This window comes from Cetorhinus maximus, chromosome 1, assembly GCF_964194155.1.
Source record: "Cetorhinus maximus chromosome 1, sCetMax3.hap1.1, whole genome shotgun sequence".
NCBI lineage: Eukaryota > Metazoa > Chordata > Chondrichthyes > Lamniformes > Cetorhinidae > Cetorhinus > Cetorhinus maximus.
This window is the reverse complement of record NC_135879.1, coordinates 102,463,067-102,482,811: the sequence shown is the minus strand read 5'-3', so window position 1 is coordinate 102,482,811 and position 19,745 is coordinate 102,463,067. Positions and strand designations below refer to the sequence as shown.

Below are 19,745 nucleotides of genomic sequence, written 5' to 3'. Positions count from 1 at the left end.
CTGGAGGCACTCACAGCCCCTTGCAATGTCACCATCCCGTTTGGACCAGTCTCCACCATGGTTCAAGCTAACAGGGTAGCCATGCAGTGCATTAACCTCTGGCCATCCAAGTGGTGGCCAGCACTCTCTGGGAAGCGTTAAGGGGCTATCACACTTAACCAGGACAGTTTCTTAGTACACCCATGTTAACCACATGTCTCTCTCTTTCATCCTGCAGGAGAAGTACATCAAGATCATGGAGCCTGGTGAACTAGCTGTATGCCTGATGGCTTACAGAGTGCAATGAAGATGAAGGAGAGTGCGACTGAGGCTCCTGGCTGCGCAGAGGCAGGAGCAGCATTTCTGCACACAACGCCCAAGAGCCACAGCGAGCTGTTGCTGGTCAGTGCCTAGCTAGACCCTTTCTTTCCTGCAGATGACCAAGAACCAGTGTCGCTGAAGACTGCGAACTTCTAGGGAACTGGTCGCTCACATCTGCCAGTTTCTGCAGGAATTGGCGCCAAGGGGATACGGAGGGCATCCACTGCCAGTGCCCGTGAAAGTGACCATGGCACTCAATTTTATATGCCAGTGGCTCCTTTCAGGGCTCCACAGATGATCTCTATGGGACCTCTCAAGCCTCCGCCTACAAGTGCATCCATGAGGTCAAGGATGCCATCTTTGCAAGGCAAGGGCACACAACTTTGCATTTTGCCCGGGACCAAGAGAGCCAGGATGCAAGAGCGATTGGATTCGCCCAGATGTCGGGTTTCCCATAGCTGCAGGGTGTGATTGACTGCACTCAGGTGGTGTTCAGATCTCCATTGCTACACTCGGTGAACTATATCAATCGCAAGGGCTTCCACTCACTGAATGTGCAGTTGGTGTGTGACTACAAGAAACGCATCCTGTAGGTGTGCGCACGGTTTCCAGGGAGTGTACACGACACCTTCACCCTCAGTCGGTCACAGATCCCTGCAGTATTCCAGGGTTCATAGAAGCTGCAGGGTTGGCTCCTTGGGAACAAGGGCTACACACAGAGGCCGTGGCTGTTGACACCCATGTGGCAGCCTCAGACTGCTGCAGAGTGATGCTATAATGAGGCTCATGCTGCAACTCGCAACTTGGTGGAGCAGACCACTGGGATGCTGAAAATGAGGTTCCAGTGCCTGGGCTGGTCTGGTGGAGCCCTGCAATATAGTCCGCAGAGGGTGTCACGCATCATCGTCATCTGCTGCGCCCTTTACAACCTGGCACTACAACGGGGGGAGAAGCCGGCTGAGGAGCTGCACATCTACCCCTGATGAGGAGGAAGCCAACATGGATGAGGATGAGGGGTTCTTTAGAGGCAACAATGACAGGGCTGAGGCACTCGCACTGGCTAGGTGAGGCAGGTGCACTCGGGAGGCCATCATAGCTGCCAGATTTGTGGAGGATGATGACGACAAGCAGCGAGCTGTCCCCATAGATCCTCACATCGCAGTTGTGAACATTTGACTCCAGTCTGGTTTATGGCAGCGCCAATACCCTCTGTGAGAATGCATGGAGAGATGGTGGAGGGCCTAATAGTCACTCGAGTGCAGGAGGATGATGAGGACATTGAGGACACTCCATAAATCTTCACACAGCCTCTGAGAATGTCTGACTCCTGTCTGGCCGAGGGCACCTCGCTTCCGGTCCGTGATCAGGGTCATATCATAGAGCCGCAGTCATGAAGCTTTAGAAACACCTGATGCTTTGTTTACCTTCAGCAACTGAGCCCTTCAGGATCTGGAGCAGCACAGCATCAGTGATCACAGGTGCTGAAGAGCTGGGGGACAGCCCCTCCTTAAAGGTGCTAAGAGCACACAGTGAGAATGAGAGAACTCTGTGACGCCTGCCCACTACATTCTGGCAGCAATGACAAGCAGTGCCGATATGCAGGCATCAGAAATGTTTCCAGGGAATGTGAGGCTGGACCATCACTGTGGTCTGAAGGCTGCACAGGGCACAGGGAAGAGGCCCTGGACTGAGACACCTGCCTTTTATCTTGTGCAGAAAGGTTTTGCATCTGAGTGACAAGAACACTGCTCATCAGAACAAGGAGCCACAGGCAGGGAGACATTCTTGAGAGTTTATTGACAATAGTGAACATTATGTACAAGTGATTAACACCCATGCCCAGGCTGTGGAACTAATTCTCTCTGTCATAACACTGCTGTTGTGTCTTCTTGCTCCCAGGACATCCACAGTGGAGATGGAGGCAGCCTGCTGACTGAAAAGCCCTGTCTGTGATGACTTTGGCAGGCATCCTCTGGAGGATCGAGACGTGGAGGGCCCCGGCCTGCTTTTGGGCTCCTGCTGTGTGGCAATGGCACCCACCTCAGCCTGTGGAGCTGGAGCTGCTGAGGTCACAGGAAGAGGGGAGTCGATTGGGTTGGACACTGTCAGAGTCAGCTGGATGAATGGACCCGGAGAGTGCACCTGCTGAATCTCCTCCCTATGGGCGCCCAAGGGCCCCAGGCTGGCTCCTTGAGGAGAAGGGGTAGCTGGAGTGGGATCGAACTGCCCTGTACCCCTCTCGTGTACACACTATTGGAGGCCAACTATGGCATCAGCAATGGAGGTAAGCCCGCGCAGCAGCGCAGGAGCGAAGTCCTGGACCAAGGTCTCTACGGCAGCCGTCACCCTAACAGTGTTGACCTCGGTGCATTGGCATGCCGGCGCTATCGCTTCAGCCTGATAGCAGGCTGACCCCTCTATCGTGCCTTGCAACCTGAGGAGTGCAGCGGACATCCCTTCCTGATGTTCCCGAGCTTGCCTTTGCAGCTCCAGCAACTGTGCCATGATCGAGTCCAGATTCCCATCATCTGACTCAGACTCAGCAAATATCTGGCCTCCAGCAGTCCTTCGAGTGTCGGACACCTGGGAAGTCCCTGCCGCCAATTGCATTGGATCAGACAGTGAGATGTGCTCACCAGATTGTGATCCTAAGGCTACTCTAATGCTTGGTCCCACCGAGGTGTGTGTCTCTGCGCTGGTGGAGGGTGTGGGTGAGCGCTGTGATGGGTCTTCGGAGAGGGTGCCTCCAGATTCTTCTTCAGAGATTTCTTCTGGGCTTGTTTGGAGGCCCTGGGTCATCTACTCTCTTGGGTGTTTTCCAGATGTGCCTGTGAAAGCAAGGAGAGATAATTAGTGCCTGGCAGTGGCCTGTGAAACAGGACACATCACTCACAGCATGGTTGTCTGTTGGATGTTGCACTGCTGGATCCTTGCTTGGTAGAACAGCACCGACCTCACCGTCAGCACAGGACTGATCCAGATCATTGCCGGCCAGCTGGATGGCTCTGTTTTCAAAGTCCGTGAGGAGCTTGATTTCGGGCATTCAACCACCAGTCTGCCATCTCTCCCTCTTGTGTGCCAACTGGTCCAGCATGGATAGCAATGGAGAGAGTGCAAGCAGGATGCCTGTCAGGCCAGATGATAAATATGCCTGGCATGTGCAGGTGGTGAGTGGTCCCCTGGACGAGATGAGGACAGTGATAGTGAGTATGAGAGAGTGAATGGTGATGCCCCTTGAACTGGCAGTGAGTGAGATCCCTGTGGATGTGTGCTGGGTTTGTGAGTATGAGAGTTGAGAGTGATGAGAAGAGTGACTTACCCTGATGAGAGGAGGAGATCTTTCATCCTCTTGTGGCTTTGTGTGGCTGTCCTCTTCTGAAGGGCATTGACGCTGACCAGCGCTGCCACTGCCTCCCAAGCCAGGTTGGTCACGTTGCTGCCCACCCTGCGACCATAGCGAGGGTACAGGACATCCTGGCGGGCCTCTGCAGTATCTAGCAGTCGCTTGAGGGACCCATCATTAAACCGGGGCGGTGTGGGGGGCTGGGGTGCAGTCTTCTTGCCTTTGAGAGCCATGCCTCCCGGGCAGCTGTTGTGAGCTGGAAGCAATGATCACTGTGCTTGCGGCTGACCTTTAAACATGGCGCCCAGCGTGATGCAACAGTGGTGTGATGGTGGCCGGGCAAATGAGGATCCCGTCCGCCATGGAAATGGTGTGTTTCCCTGGAGTGCATAAGTAATGAAGCAAGCTCGGGATGATACGGCGTGAAAACCCGCCATCACCATCAGTGGGCAGCAGGCCATTTTACCCCAGCCTCCCACCCTCATCCGCTACCGCACATAGTGCAAATTTGAGAAAATTCTGCCCATTGAATTGTCAGAGCTGATTTTGGAACTAGTCATTGCTCTATCTTAATATAGGTCTTTCAAAAAGACCAACTAGAGCAGAAGAAGAAAGGATACAGCATCGATGCATTGCTTAATGAGGGAAGGAAATTTGATGCCATCATGGCTGGGTGCCAACAGGTACAAGTATTGGGGGCAGCTATGACAATTGGTACAGTGACCAAGAGTCTTAAGTACGCCAAGTCTTGTGGTAGATGTTGCCTGATTCATGCGATTCACAACTGCCCAGCATATCAGTAGCTGTGAACATTGTGTGGGACAATTCATGAGGCCATGTTCAGAGCATGCATTAAAAATGTTGATAAGCCACACGCAGAGGAAAAGCAAGGCAGAGTGGACACTGCAGTCAGAGGTATGCCAATACACAGCAAATGCCTCAGAAGATATACCAGGTTGGTGAGGAAGCAAAATGGGAAGAGGATCTGAATAAGAACCATATTCAGATACCAGTTTAAAAAGCATTCTATATTGTCAGTGTAGATCTAAGGATTGATGCTATTACATTCTACTGCATTCACCACAACCGTTTGTCTGCAGAAGAGTGGTAAGCACTCACTTAAAGCCAAAATTGATACAGGCAGAAGTGCTAATACCTTGCCTCTCCGTACATTGAAGGCTATTGTAGTGTATAGTGTTTTGAAAAGTGTAATGATCATTTTGTTCACTTGAAGCTACCATACTCACTTGTACTAGCAGAGGTAGTCTGCTAGAGTATGCAGAAGCAGTTTAATAAAGGAAACCATTGTTTGCTCATGCAATTTTAATTCTGGGTATCTCACACTGGTTTATGTCCCAAGAACTTCATAGCTATGTATCTAAAGAAACGGGAGCCTATGGCATGCCCCACCACAGCTGGCTGACTGCCTACAATGGCTCACCAATTATGTGCATTGGAATGGTAACCTTGCAGTGCAGCTTTGGGAAGTGGAATGAGTACCACAACTGTTTTGTATTGTAGACACAGCTGGCCCGGTTACAGGGTGACCAACTCTCATGGAGAACATTAAGTGACAACCTGCCATGTGGAGGTTGCTGCCTGAGCTGAGAGAGAGGGAGGGGGTGTTGCAAGGGGTCTTTCAGAGGGTTCAAACTGAAGGAGAGTGGATACTGCACATGCGCAAAATTTTAAGGTCTGTATTACCAGAAAACAGTGTCCCACCACCATGCAGCCCATGACACAAGACAGGGAACTCAGATTCAGGACGACCCTGTAAAATAAAAGATGATTAGTCATACTGCCCGGCTATGGCAGGACGCCCAGTATGTTCAGATTTACGGATCGTCACAATACATGAGGTCAGCACCACATTGAAAGGTATGGAAGGCTGCAGCATGGAATGCATTGAGTTGGTTAGAAATCTGCAATTGCACTGTCTGGACAGGTTTGACATAATTGGTGCTTTCAAGGGAGATGACAGATTGCAGTTTATGGAGGATGCAGTTCCTACTATTGATGGGCCATGGAAGTACAGAGTGCACATTCAAGAGAAGCTCAAAGTGGAGCTCAATTAGATGGAATGCAATGGAGTTATCCATAGAGTGCACCAGCATACCGATTGGTGCAGCTCTATCATCTGTGTGCTAAAAAAATAGTTCTCTCAGGATTTGGTTAGACCAGAGATGGTTGAACTTGGCCATCAAGCGATGTCCCCATAAAATCCCGAACCTGAGGAGCTAAACCCTAAGTTTACTGGTGTAAGTGTCTTTCAGAGTTCAACATGAATCAGGGATATGGGTCTGTTCACTTAGTAAAAGAATCTCAGCTGCTCACAATATTTAGAACAACATTCAGAAGATACTGTCTTAGACAGTCGCCATTTGAACTGTGTGTGAGCCAAGGCATGTTCCAACAATACATGGATAGGATAATGGAAAAGATCCTGAGTTGTATCTATATAGACAATGGCATTGCAGTAATAGGGTGGACCAAGGCAGAGCATGACTGAAACTTGCATTTACTAATACTGGCCAGTCATTGCGAGGGCCTCCCATTTAATAGCAAGAAGTGCCAGGTCAATGTTGAGCACATCAGCTTCTTGGGTCAATATATTCCAGCACAGGAATATGCCCAGCCTCACACAAAATAGGGGCTATCAGAGTCATGCCAACGCCCCAGGACCAGGAAGACTTACAATGGTGCCGAGGGCTTTTCCACTTTTTAGCTCTGTATATTCCCAATTTTGCTGAGCGAGCAACTCTGCTTAGAGAATTGCTACACAAAGATACAGCCTACATGTGGCAGGAAGACTACCAGTAAGTGTTTGAGTCTTTGCAATCAGCATTATCGAACCAGGATAGCGTACAGCAGTACTACAATCCTACAGAAGAGACCATTCTAGAGGTTCACACATCCCAGAAGGAATTGGGTGCATGCATCCTGCAGGAAGGGAAGCCAATTGCTTTCGAGTCAAAGTTTGTCACAGACCCAGGCTGACTACTCCAACATTGTGCATGAGGCCTGAGCCCTGGTCTTTGGCATTACCAGGTTTCACACCGGCCTTTTCAGAAAAGACTTCACCATGGAAACTGGTCACAGGGCATTGGAAACCGTATGGTGCAAACTGTTTACGAGTGCTCCTCTGCAGTTACAGAGGCTTTTGGTGAAGGTTCAGGAGTACGACTGTGAAGTCTGTTATAAACCGAGCAGCAGGATGATCATATCAAACATCCTGAGCAGACTGCCTAACCCAAATAAAATGCCGATGTCTCGCTAGATTTGTATGTCCACAGTATGGATATTGAGATTAAAGATGTCTTGAAAATCATGAGTTTCGGACCCCACAAATATAAGCAATTAAGAGATGAGATGGCACGTGACTCTACCCTATCTTTGTTGTGGAGGTGATTGTGGAAGGATGGCATGACACCATACAGGAGTAACCGAATGTCTGCACTGTTTCTGGCCGTGTTGAAATGAGTCTGGTATATCCCAAGGGGCGATTTTTAAAGAGAAACAAGTTCTGATACGCAAATCTCTAACCCAATTACATCAAGGGCATTTAGGGATTGAATGTACAGCAAGTTCTGTCAGACAGATGGTTTACTGGCCAGGAATCAACAGTCATGTTGAGAAAGTGGTGAAACCCTGTGAAGCATGTCAAAGTTATCAGCCAAATCAACAGAAGGAACCCTTGATTCCACATGAAACCCCTCCACATCCATCGGCAATGATTGGCACAGACTTATTGCATGTTCAGGATAATCGTTTTCTCCTTGTTACAGATTATTTCACAAAATTTTGCACCATCAGGCAGCTACACGATACCTCATGTGCGATAGTTGGACATATGATGAATGCATTTTTCAGCTTATTTGGCACGTCAGAAGAAATTAACTCTGATGACAGGCTACAATATACTGGCAGACCATTTCAAAACATGTGTGCTAGGTGGGGAGTTTGTCACATGAAATCATTGCCACATTATCGAAAGTCTAATGGTATGGTTGAACACATGGTTCATACCATCAAATTGTTAATTTGAAAGTGTAAGCTTGGGTGTACTGTTGCCTGCAGAGTTGATGTTTGGGAAGCAGATAAGAACTACCTTGGCCAGTCATCATCTTTCTTAGTTTTTAACAGTATGAGATGTACTTCTTTCCAAAAAGGGAAGATGAAGGTGATGTATGGCAGGCATGCAGGACCAGAATTGGCTCAATTGCGAGTAGGAAAGAAGGTCAGATTTCTCAATCATTAATCAGGAACCTGACATCCTGCAGAGGTTGCTACGGTGCATGACCAGCTCTGATCGTACAAGGTCAAGACACCAAATGGTGCAGTTCTCGGACAAAACCAAAACCAACTCAGTCAGTGATATGCTGTTGTTGCATCTGACACTCCTGTCACATCATGGGCAAGGTCAAAGACGAGGTTTGACGGCGTGGCCATGGATGCCATGTGTACAGATGAAGAACAGGTTGACAAAAGTTCTGAGTTGTCACTGAGTGAGAAGAGTTGTGAAGATGATTGTGGTTCTGAGCAGAGGTTTACTATTACGGTCGCAGAAGTTGATGTCCTCTACATTTTCAAGATTCTTAGTTTTGTGTACTTGTAAATTACATTTTGTTTCATTCCTGCATAATTACTCTGAACCACATCATTGCATATAATACATAGACATTCTGAACACTGAGATAGGTTTTTATCTTTGGAAAAGTCGCATATTGTGGGATCGCTTTAAGAGACTGTAGGTTGAGAGTCACTGAGGGAAGTGATGTCACATCTCACATGACCTGGGAGTTGTGCATGTAGACCGACAGAGTAAGAGTTGTACAAACATGGGAAGCAGGTGAGAATTACCCTGCCCAGTCATCATCTTTCTAAGTGGTGTGTGTATATATGTTCCAGTTCAAGTTACAATAAAGAACCTATGGCCAGAATTTTACAGCGGGCTCGACGGGAGCAGTCGGGCAGCCAACCATCGCCCGCGATCGGATCCGCATCACGATTTCACGTGGGCAGGCTCTGTGTGGATCGCGAGCAGTAGCGCTGAGCACTGCCTGTGTGGGCGGGGTGGAGGAGGGAGAGTTGGGTCTAGCGCGCAGTTCGCACATGCGCGCGAAAGAGCGCTTCAGTCTCCCTGAGGCACGGAGCTGTCTCAGGGAGATTGAAGCGCTTTTTAAAAAATTAACAATGACATTAAAAATTTAATGAAATGTCCCCTCATGTGACTGTGTCACATGAGATGGAACATGTTTTTAATGGCAAAAGAAAGCATTTATTTAATTTGTATTAGCTTTAGGAAACCTCATCCAGCTCGTGGATGAGGTTTCCTAAAAAATGTAAAAGACCGCTTGGCTTTTTCGCCTGCCCGCCAACCGTAAGATTGGACAGGCAACATAAAATTCAACTTAATTACCTTGTTAATGACCTTAATAGGCCTTTCAATTATCGGTAGGCACGCAGCTGACTCCAGTGTGAACGAAATATCGCGCAAGTTCGCAATGACGTCGGGACGCACCCCCGACGTCATCACGCGCCATTTTAAGTTCCGGCGTGCCGGACATGCACCCGCATGCCAAAGCTAAATTTCTGGTCCATGTATTTATTTTAATATTGCTTGTATTCCTGCACTCCATATCAGTCACGTACTAAAGGAGCAAATAATATAACAGTAGGTGGAATGTGAAGACAGTGAGGTCTTTGGTGTTGTGAGTCAAGGACAAGGAATGAGACAAGGGATGAGAAAGAGTGAAAACCCAATTAAAGGCTCTGTCATTCCAGTTGAAGGAGAAGTATACCTAACAGGGTCTGTTGTAGAAAGTGGAATTATCACAGACAATTAAAATGGAGATAGAGAAACTTGGCATCTTTATAGAAAGCAGGAAGGGAACAAACATCATCTATAATAAAAGCAAAGTACAGCAGATGCTGGAAATATGAAATAAAACAGAAAATGCTGGAAAAACTCAGCAGGTCTGACAGCATCTGTGAAGAGAGAAACAGAGTTAACGTTTCAAGTCTGTATGACTCTCCTTCAGAGTTCCGATAGAGATTTGACAGAGCTCTGAAGAAGAGTCATATGGATTAAAAACATTAACTCTGTTTCTCTCTTCATAGATGCTGTCAGACCTGCTGAGTTTTTCCAGCATTTTCTGTTTTTACTAAACATCATCTACAGTTAGACTCCTTTCAGCTTCTCTGAGGATTATGGCTTTGCCCCATGTTATGATTCTGTTCGGGACCATTAATGTTTAGAGAAGAATTCTGAACACCCAGTATTAACTGACAGAACCATGCCACACAATATCATGTTTTTAAACAAAAACAAACTTTATTGTATATCAAAAAGAATTAAACAAAGTAAACACAATTAACTTAACACTATAGCTTATAAAGACCTATGCTGGAAACTCAGTTCTATGTTTTAATTCCCACAAGAATTTCCTTATCTTACGAAATCTTGAAAATTCATTCACCTTACCATCACCATTCACATTAAATGAGTCAGAACTGGGAAAAAAGTATAAACGTCAACAGACATTTTGCAATCGAAAGGAGGAAAGTGGAAAGGTTCTGAACATGGATCTATGTCTGAAATATTAACCCATCTTTCTCCCCTTAACCGAATTGACTTATTGAATGTTCCAAGCATTTTCAGCTTTTGTTTTAGAAGTCACAGTGACGGAGAGGGGGAAAGAGTCAAATGGAAATCATAATAAAGAAAGGAACAGGACTTCTTCAAGGTTGGCATTCCTGGAAAAAGTGCAATGAACTAAACAGCGCAAATAAAAAGAGCAAACTGTGAATGTTGGAAATCAGAAATTAAATGTAAAAATAAGTTGCAAGTGCACAGAAAACAGAAAAGGCAGGTTAACATTTCAGACAGACACCCTTCATTGGAAGTGCAAACTGGATGACAATTGGGCCAATTAGGAGGTTCCGTCACATAAGACAACGGTTTGCACTGTGGTGGTCAACTCTGTGTTAAGCATCATCTGGTGTGGCTCAGGAGCCCCACTCTGGCATGGCGGTCTCTGCCTATTTTGAGCCTATTAATAGGACTGAAAGTAAAAGTTGAAAGTCAGAAATGCCAAATTTCTTTCACAGAGGTCATTAATGGGTTTAATAGGTTGTGAACAGGACTCAGGTCCATGCCTACAAGGCGAGTCAGAACGTCGCATGCTACATGCAATGGTGGATGTCGGTCCGCACTAATTTCTTGTTAAAATTCTTCCTGCTGATGTCCCTTATAAAGAGGGTCAGTGCTGTTTCTGAGAGGAGAATATGGAAATATATTCTTTCTGCTTTTCACACCAAGAATTTTTAACACAGCAGTTAAGAAAAGGTGGACATCCTGTTAAAAGTTTCAAAATTTAGGATCAAGATTCCAAAGATTAAGAGAAATAATTTCTGGGAAAACTAGGAATGTCAAGAAATCTCCAAAAATCCTGGACACCAAAAGCAAGATTTTCTGAAATTTCTTACAAATCATCTCTCACCATAGGGGTCCTTCTCCAGTGCCAAGGAACTGCAGAATTCCCATCTCAATGCTACCTCACTCCACAAATCCTTCCTCCTTCCCTCTGAACCCAAAAACCCATCAATGCTGAAAGAAAAACACAAGAACTGCCCTGTACTCCTTAACATGGATACATACACCCAGCTTAGTCTGTTTTGTATATTGTCATGCTGTCTGATCTGCACTTCAAAAAAATTAAGAGATAAAATTGAGTATTAGGATAAAGTAACCAGCATATTGTCTTAATCAAGAATGAGCAACTTCATGGGAGATCTGCTCTGTTTATCATGAAGGTACTGCTCTACAAGCCCACGCATTTTTAAAGGGGCCTCAGAGACCTGCCATTTTCTTGTGTTAGGGGATGGGAGGTGGGGGGTGCAGGTGGAACAAGTGCCCAATGATGGTCCTGGGTGGTGAGGAGTGTGAAAATCTCTATCAGGGCGGGGATGGGAATCACTTTCAAGTTATCAACAGTCACAGATTGCAACTCTTTCGAGTACAATCACAGTTCTTGGTTTCCGGGAGTGGGACATGAACCCACAACCCTCTGATTCAAAGGCGAGGGTGCTATGAACTGAGCCACAGCTGACACGCGGGGATGGGAATCACTGCCTGAGCTTTCCATTACCCTCCCCCATGATTTCCATCTGAAATCAGCTGGGATTGCAGAGCTGAATCCTTCCTAGTATCACCTCACATCACACCTTTCTAGTAATTCAGAACATTCCTTCCTCTAAAAGAATTAGAAGTTGTTTGCCTGGTTATACCACTTCTACTGTGCTTCTTTTCTGAATCCAGGAAATGAATTTTCCAATTAAATCAAAATTCCAAAATATTTCCCAACTACCATTGCCCTTACCCAACCTCAAACTGGAGACATATGTGAAGCAGATGAAGAAGCATTATGTGTTCACTCCTTTTCAAACTAGATTTGCAAGGCTGGAAGTAGATGGAAGAATTACAATCATCAATAGTCGGCTATTGGAGTGATCTTGCTCAAATTGTAATCCTGTTGTGAAGCCTCAACTGTAAGAGCCACAGGCCAAAAATTCAGAGGCATGTTCTTCATAATGTTCTAACCATTAAAATTGACACAAGTTCCCAATGCTGATGGCTAAAATCAGCCCTTATTTGTTTGGCCTCAATTCAAATCTAGTTCCCAGAGATTAAAGGCAGTTTTCATAACCAACGATGCCACTCACCTGATGCGTTTTGCCCTGTTGCATCACTGTTTCAACAGGAAATGTTGAAATGCTCTTCTAGTGACCAAGTGTTGTATTCCTGTTACTAGGAAACTGATTTGCATCATAGATTCACTGTGACTTTATGACAAATTCTGACATTGCATATTAAAATATTGAATGTCCTATGATGTGAGAAGTATGCTGCAGCTCATTATGAAATTAGCAATATAGATGGTTGTTCCAGGCACCAACGGAGTCGCCTTGATTTTAATTCAGGGTGAGCAAGGGCCAAGGCGTGTGCAAACCATCCCTGACTTCAGCAGCGGAGGCTCAGGCAAGATTACCTCTCAGGCCTCATCTGCATTCCACTGGTCAGTCGCCTGCCCGAAACTGGCAGGAAACAGCAGCCGAAGTGGAATAGTGGGCTGCAGGAAGCAGACAGAAGACTAGAATGAACACTTCCCAGCACTGAGGTAAATCATGGGAAGGAGGGAGCCCAGGGCAGGTGAGGCTTAAACTTTCCTCATGTTGCCCAGGGGAGCACTCCTGCTCTCCTGGGCCCATGAGGCAAGTTTTTAAAATCATTTTAAAACTTACCTTTTGGGCCTCTAGTCCTGGCTCTACTTATTGACAAATTCGCCTGGCAGGAAAGCTACAATGGCTACCCTGCTCAGGTGACCAGTTAAAATAACAGTCCCACTCCAATGATGTAATCGAAGCCCAATCTGCACACCTGAAAGGGGCCTCGGCAGTTTCAGTGAGGTGTTGCTGCTCAGAAGAGCAGGTTAAAGTTGAAGGCTGCTGGAAGAAGTGAGCTGTCAGCAGATAAGTGTCCCATTTGATACTAACTGCCTGTCGGCCTAGCTTCTGCTGGAGAAGCAGGGTTAAAACTGCCCCAGTGCGAAGAATGAAAACAAAGAATGTATCTCTGCTAAAGTAAAATGAATAGTGTCCTATTTGTGTGTGGAAGGGTTAAACTTTCAAAAATCGCTCACAAACATTCTACATGTACTTGCACAGGAAATTATAGCATCTTAGATAAGCATGAAGTCAACATTGATACTGTTGGAAATTTTCACTATACCTGCATGTAATTCACACTATTATTCTAAATTTTTACTGGAAGATAAAAAATCAGATCTGAACTTTGAGCACACAGCTAGTTGTATCTACTATACTCAAAAAATAAGAATTACAGGATTGCCAAGGTTCTGTTCTGCTCAGAATTCTACATGGTGATAAGTTGATGAATCTCTGCTTATCTGTACATAAAGCAGTTTCCAGATTGTACTGCCTACCGTGACTGCTCTTTCCTGACATGGGGACACTGTCTATCTGCCAGCTGATTTCAGCACCATGTCTTCCCTTCATTCTCTGGCCTTTGATCCACTGTCAGTTGAGATTCCCAAATGTAAGCAAACCATGGCGTTCTTATTTGATTATTTTGCTTGCTTTGCTCTGTCTACAGTCTGTTCACCTTTTAAGTTTAAAAATCAGTTGCTTGCAATATTAACATATAATCGCCTCGTGCGTTTCTATGGCAGTCCTCCATTCACTATTTTAAACAGGTCTGTTAAAACAGCAGGCAGAGGAACAAAGCATTTGCACCTCTAAAATCGCAAAAAAAATCATTTCTAGGTTTTAGAAACTCCTCCTTTAGCCAACACCTACAAACTAAAATTAGCCAGGCATCCATTTCGTGTGCTGTCTGTGAAATCTTGCTGTACACAAATTGGTTACATACACACTTAATTAACAACATTGACCACATTTGGAAATTAAGTCATTGGCTGTGCTTTTTGGAACATCCTAAGGGCATAATAAGGTGTGAAATCAATGCAAGTTCTTTTCTTAAGTCTCTTCACTGAATTTTCATCTCTGCCAGGCTTTCATGCTATTTTAGGAATACACGGGCAGTTCACATTATCCTTTTGTTATTCTCCTGTTTATACTTTGGTTCCAGGCACTTTCTTCTTTTCATTTTCTCCTGCTATTTTTTCTCTTTAATAGGTGCACAATGTGTAACAAAATTGGAGTGTGTTTAGAAAGAATAGGTTTATCATGTGTTATACATGAGCCTGATTCTTCCAAGAAGTGGCAATCACCTTCAGATTGCCAGGCTGCTCATACTTTTCTCCACCACACTGGAACTCTGCATTTCTGGCTGGGACACCTGACCCCAGCTGCTCTAGAAATGTGGAGCATACCTGAAATGGAACTGCTTTTTTGTAGCACTGGATGATCAGAGGAAGACAAGCCACACCCCCTTTTTATGGCATGAAGTGATGGAAGGGGCCATCAACAGTGTTATCAAGCGGCACTCTGCTCACTGGTGCTTAGTTTGGATTCCACTAGGGTCACTCACCTCCTGACCTTATTACAGCCTTAGTTAAAACATGGACCAAAGAGCTGAACCCCAGGCGTGAGGTGAGAGTGACTGCCCTTGACACCAAGGCAGCATTTGACCGAGTATGGCATCAAGGGGAAAACTCGCCGTTGGTTGGAATCATACCTGGTACAAAGGAAGATGGTTGTGGTTGTTGGAGGTCAATCCTCTCAGTTCTAGGATATCACTGCAGGAGTTCCTCAGGGCAGTGTCCTAGGAGTAATAAAAATAAATTCTGGTAAGCAAAGAGTTTAAATGTCTCAAAGCTTCTTTGAAAAGCTACAGATAGAAGGTAAGTTTTTTTTTATTCATTGGTGGGATTTGGGCATCGCTGGCTGGGCCAGCATTTATTGCCCATTTTTAACTGTCCTTGAGAAGGTGGTGGTGAGCTGCCTTCTTGAACCGCTGCAGTCCATCCTGGCTTGGAAATATATCTCTGTTCTTTCACTGTCACTGGGTCAAAATCTTGGAACTCCCTTCCTAACAGCACTGTGGGTGTACCTACACCACATGGACTGCAGCGGGTCAAGAAGGCAGCTCACCACCACCTTCTCAAGGGCAACTAGGGATGGGCAATAAATGCTGCCCTAGGCTGCAAAGCCCACATCCCGTGAATGAATAAAAAAAAGAAACCCTTCCAGATCAGTTTAAACAGCTCTACTGAGGGAGTGGTACATTTTCAGGGGGCTCTCTTTTAGATGAAACATTAAACTTTCATCCAGGCAATTTTAACTCCCAGTTCACACCTGCATGATGCTCTTCAGTTGCCTACCTGAAACCACTGGAGAGCTGCAATTGTGGAATGTGGAATGTAGGACAGCAGGAGGTCACCATCTGAGATCAAAAGAAAAGTCTCCAGCACTCGGTAAGATGCGGGAAGGGGGTTCGGGATAACCTTTTAACCAAGAAGTGAGAGGAAGCTCAAGTCAGGTCTGCCTGTTCAGGTGGATGTAAAAATTTGCAAATTCCAGAGGAATGTTCATAGTGTCCTGGCCTACATTTATCCCTCAAACAACATTGTACAAAAAAAAGTGGGCTTGAATATCTCAGATGGTGGGGATTCCCTTCCCACCATCGGAGGCAGTGGAATAGTGGTATTGTCACTGACTAGTATTCCAGAGGCCCAGAGTAACGCTCTGGGGACCCAGGTCTGAATCCCACCACGGCAGATGGTGAATTCAAATTTCACCATCTGCCATGGAGGGATTCAAATTGAAAGCCTGATGTCAGCCATGAAACCATTGCTGATTGTCATGAAAATGCCCTTTAGGGAAGGAAATCTGCCGCCCTTACCTGGTCTGGCCTACATGTAATTCCAGACCCACAGCAACATGGTTGACTTTTAAATGCCCTCTAAACAAGGGCGTTTGCTTTTTAATTATGAAGACAATAAATGCTGGCCAAGCCAGCGATGCCCACATCCCATGAACAAATCATTAAAAAAAAGTCTGCAGGCAATACATCCCTGCCAACTCTGACTGCCCTGTAGCCATTTCACACTCAAATGAGCGTTCATTCACTGCAGGTGGGACTTCTGCCCCTCACTCAGGAGCAAGTCCCATCTTAGAGAACTGCCGGCCATATGAGTTCCTGCAAGTGACAAGAACTGCAGTGGACAGAAGATGAACTTCAGGAAGGTGCCCGAGCCTAAGTTCTGGGTCTGGGTGGCAAGGTGACAGCGTGGGGACTCAGTGGGGGAGTTGGTGGGGGGGGTAGAGCGGGTGGAAAGTGGACGATTAGGGTGTCTGGGGAGAGGCCGGGAAGGGGGTGGGGGTGAAGGGAGGTCCAGCAACCACTGGACCTTAAAAGTGTGGGTAGGGGTGCCTGATGTCAGAAGGGGGCTTCTGTTGGAGGTGCCCCCCTGCCCCCTGCAATTCCTGCCCGAGGCCTAAGCCCACGCATTTTCGGGCTTCCCCCACACTGGGTAAATCCGAAAAATTGAAGTTGGGCGGGAAATGGTCCTTAAGTGGCCGAGGGCCTCAACTGGGGCAAGTGCGGGTGGCCCGTCTGAGGCCTTGCCCATTCCAGCATAAAATCACTGTGAGGTCAAGGTGGACACGAGTCCAGAGGGCATCCCGCTCCTTCAATTTCACGCTCCCCCGCACCCCCTGCCTAAAAGCCTGCTGGCGGGGGAGCATGAAATTCAGGCTATGCTGTTCATGGGATCTTCCAATACACAAGTTGACACCAACATCTTGTTCTACTTTTCCACCCTCTCCCTCGAAGTAGCACACGCACGTTATGGATTCCTTATGGATAACCTTGGCCTGGACTGCCTCTTTGCTGGCAGCGTAACGGCCACAAAACCTGACACATTTTCCTGGGTTGGAACACATTTGCTATGTTGGACAGATTCTCACCAGGATCCCCATCAGCAAGAGGGAGCCTGCTGATGATATGTAAGAAAACTGAGGCACTGCTGCACCTGAGGAGGGAAAGGGGCTTTATGAGGGGCAGAAAAGTCACGAGTAGAAAGGGTGCCTGTTTTGCCCTCAGCTGAAACCAATAAGCTACATTTTGGGGGCCTATCATGAGGGAGAGGAGTCCATTGGCAGACTGTCTTCCTCCAAACTGTGATTTCAGGTGCTGACTGCCACTATTGCAAGAACTGCCACTACCTCTCACCCTGTGATCTCTGAGGTTGGCATACAGTTCAAAAGAGAACTGGATAAATCATCTTAAGAGGAAAGATTTGTAGAGTTAGGCTGGGGGGGAAGGCATGGGAGTGGAACTAGGTGAGTTGCTCTTTCAGACAGCTGGCACGGATAAATTGGGCCTAATGGCTTCCTTCAGTGCTGTAACTAGTGTATGATTCTATGAAGGCAGAGGCCTTGCCTACCCACCTGCAATTGGATGTGGTGAGTCGGGGGGAATCGAAACCCAGGCAGGAACATGGTGATAGGCCTCACCACCTAATTTTCTAACCTCTAACCAGTTTGTTTCAACAATGTACATTTAAAATGCAGAGATGAAAAACAAAACTTGCTAACTAGACATATCATGTGACCAGCAGATCTGGCCTGGAGGAAATGGATCTACGGGGCTGAAAATTATGCTGTTTGCCACTCATTTAAATTAACTTCACGTCCTAACATCTGGTTCAAGTGAAATATTTAAGCCCCCGTTCAATATACAACTAGAGGTATGTATGAAATAAAATCAGGAAGGAAAGTGGGAGTCAGCGGTCCCTGCCTTTTCTGCTCTATATCACACTCCAGAAATAATAACCCATGTATACAGTGTAGAGGAAAAGCAGCCCCAGGTAGCTTTGTATCCATGGTCACTTACAATAGACATTTCAATCTTTTACTGTTGTGAGCCCACTCTGTTCTAGACCCAAGAGGCAACTTCCCTTTGAGGTTTACTGCCTCCGTAGTTTCCTGTCCATAAATTGGTGCTGTATTATGTTGCGAACCCATCCACAGAATGCCATATAAGTTCACCCCAGAAACACAGCTTGGAATCGGTGCATTGGTGGTCACAAACAGACTAAGGGACACACCGCCCTACATCCACCCTATCAGAGGCACCAGCTGAAAAGTCACGCTGGGATCTCCGTTTTCATTCAAGGCTTGATGGGGTAAACACAAAAGGGGTGAAAGTAAATGAAGCACGACCAAGCCCAAATTCTTAGAATGTGTGATCAATATCCTGTTATGCAATTTTTCACTGCGTAGTAAATGACAATCTGCCATTAATACTGGGCGTAGCATCCAAACAAATTCGATAAACTGCTTTGCTTCGTACCTGTCTGTGATTCATTTGAATCTGAAGCGATAAAGCATGGAAACTAAATGCATGCTGAGAGCCACTAAGTCTCACTTCCATTTCCAGTTCTACAAGTGTTGCTTTCATGGGTTATTGTTTTTCATTATTGTTATACAATTCAGCACATTGCTGTATCTGGATCCATTCCAAAAGTCAATCCCTTCCATGTGTTAGTCACATTCACAGTGTAATACATGTCCCAATAAATTTGTAATTGACCCTTATAAACCAGGAAATTGCTTCCAGGAGATTGCAAGCACACAATCTATAGTTTTCCATTTATTAAATTTATCAGTTTGTTCCCCAAAAGTCCAGTTATTCGGCATGGTCACTCCATTGAAGCAGCAGAAGGCCCCATTAATTAGGCTGGGACGCAGCAAATCTGAGTCCTAACCTCCACTGCTAATTTCCAAGAGGCCCTTATCCGGGGCAGAACCACCCCCCATCCTGGCATGGTCTTCTATATCTGAGTGCATGTCATTGGGGTGGGAAGACCCTGGATGGGATCTTCCCCAGGTCAAGCCAAGGATCTGCCTGGCAGCTGGTATTCCAGGTGAAAGGAAAACTGCCAGCCTCATGGCCAGCATATGTAAGGCCCACCTGGCCTGGGTCCTTGCTAGATCCCCAAATATCTCCTTTTGATCTTTTTGGTCCCTTTAGTCAGTAACTCCATCTAAATACAGGAAGTGAGTGTGCTAGCAGACTCCAGCAGGAAGCCTCTGAGAAGTTAAGCAGACATGTTACTTTTTACATTGCTTTTAGGTTAACCTGCAACTATTTCAACCACATCTACAGCTATGGTTAGCTGATCATGTCTACAATCAGGTAGACCTATTGTCACTTATACATGAGGGCTAGCTGTGGCATTACTTGATTCAGAAGTTCTATCTTTTTACAACAATATCTTTGCTGTTGAGCAGTCCCTCAGTGTGTCCACTGAACCACAGAAGGGCAGATCACTGGGTAACAAGGTGGTCTGTGAATCCCTGCCTTCAGATTCTCTCAATCTGATCCTCCAGCATATTGACGGTGGGCTATAGAGTGTCTTGTAGGATGTCACTGAACAACTGTAAAGCAATGGTCTGAATGTTCAGGCACTGGGGTCTCTGCTGCAAATGCCCTGTTGCTGTCATGAAATCCAAGGTAAACCACAGTCCAGAGAAGTTTTCTTGTATGACAGTGAGATGTGGCTAGTACTCTCCTCCACACTCCAAGCCTGATTGACAGGAGATGTAGACATGC

General features: G+C 46.1%; 1 protein-coding gene across 21 annotated transcripts in view; it reads right to left on the bottom strand.

Moving 5' to 3' along the window:
• LOC144682414 (uncharacterized) overlaps positions 1–19,745 on the bottom strand; it is a 96,029-nt gene that overhangs the window by 60,861 nt on the left and 15,423 nt on the right. For all 21 annotated transcript variants that reach the window (XR_013577051.1, XR_013577044.1, XR_013577048.1 and 18 more), the window contains one exon: positions 14,862–14,948. Coding sequence is in view for 2 of the 21 variants with exons in the window: in XM_078544827.1 (XP_078400953.1) it covers positions 14,862–14,948 (87 nt within the window). In the remaining 19 variants the exon portion in view is untranslated. The remainder of the gene's footprint in view (positions 1–14,861; positions 14,949–19,745) is intronic.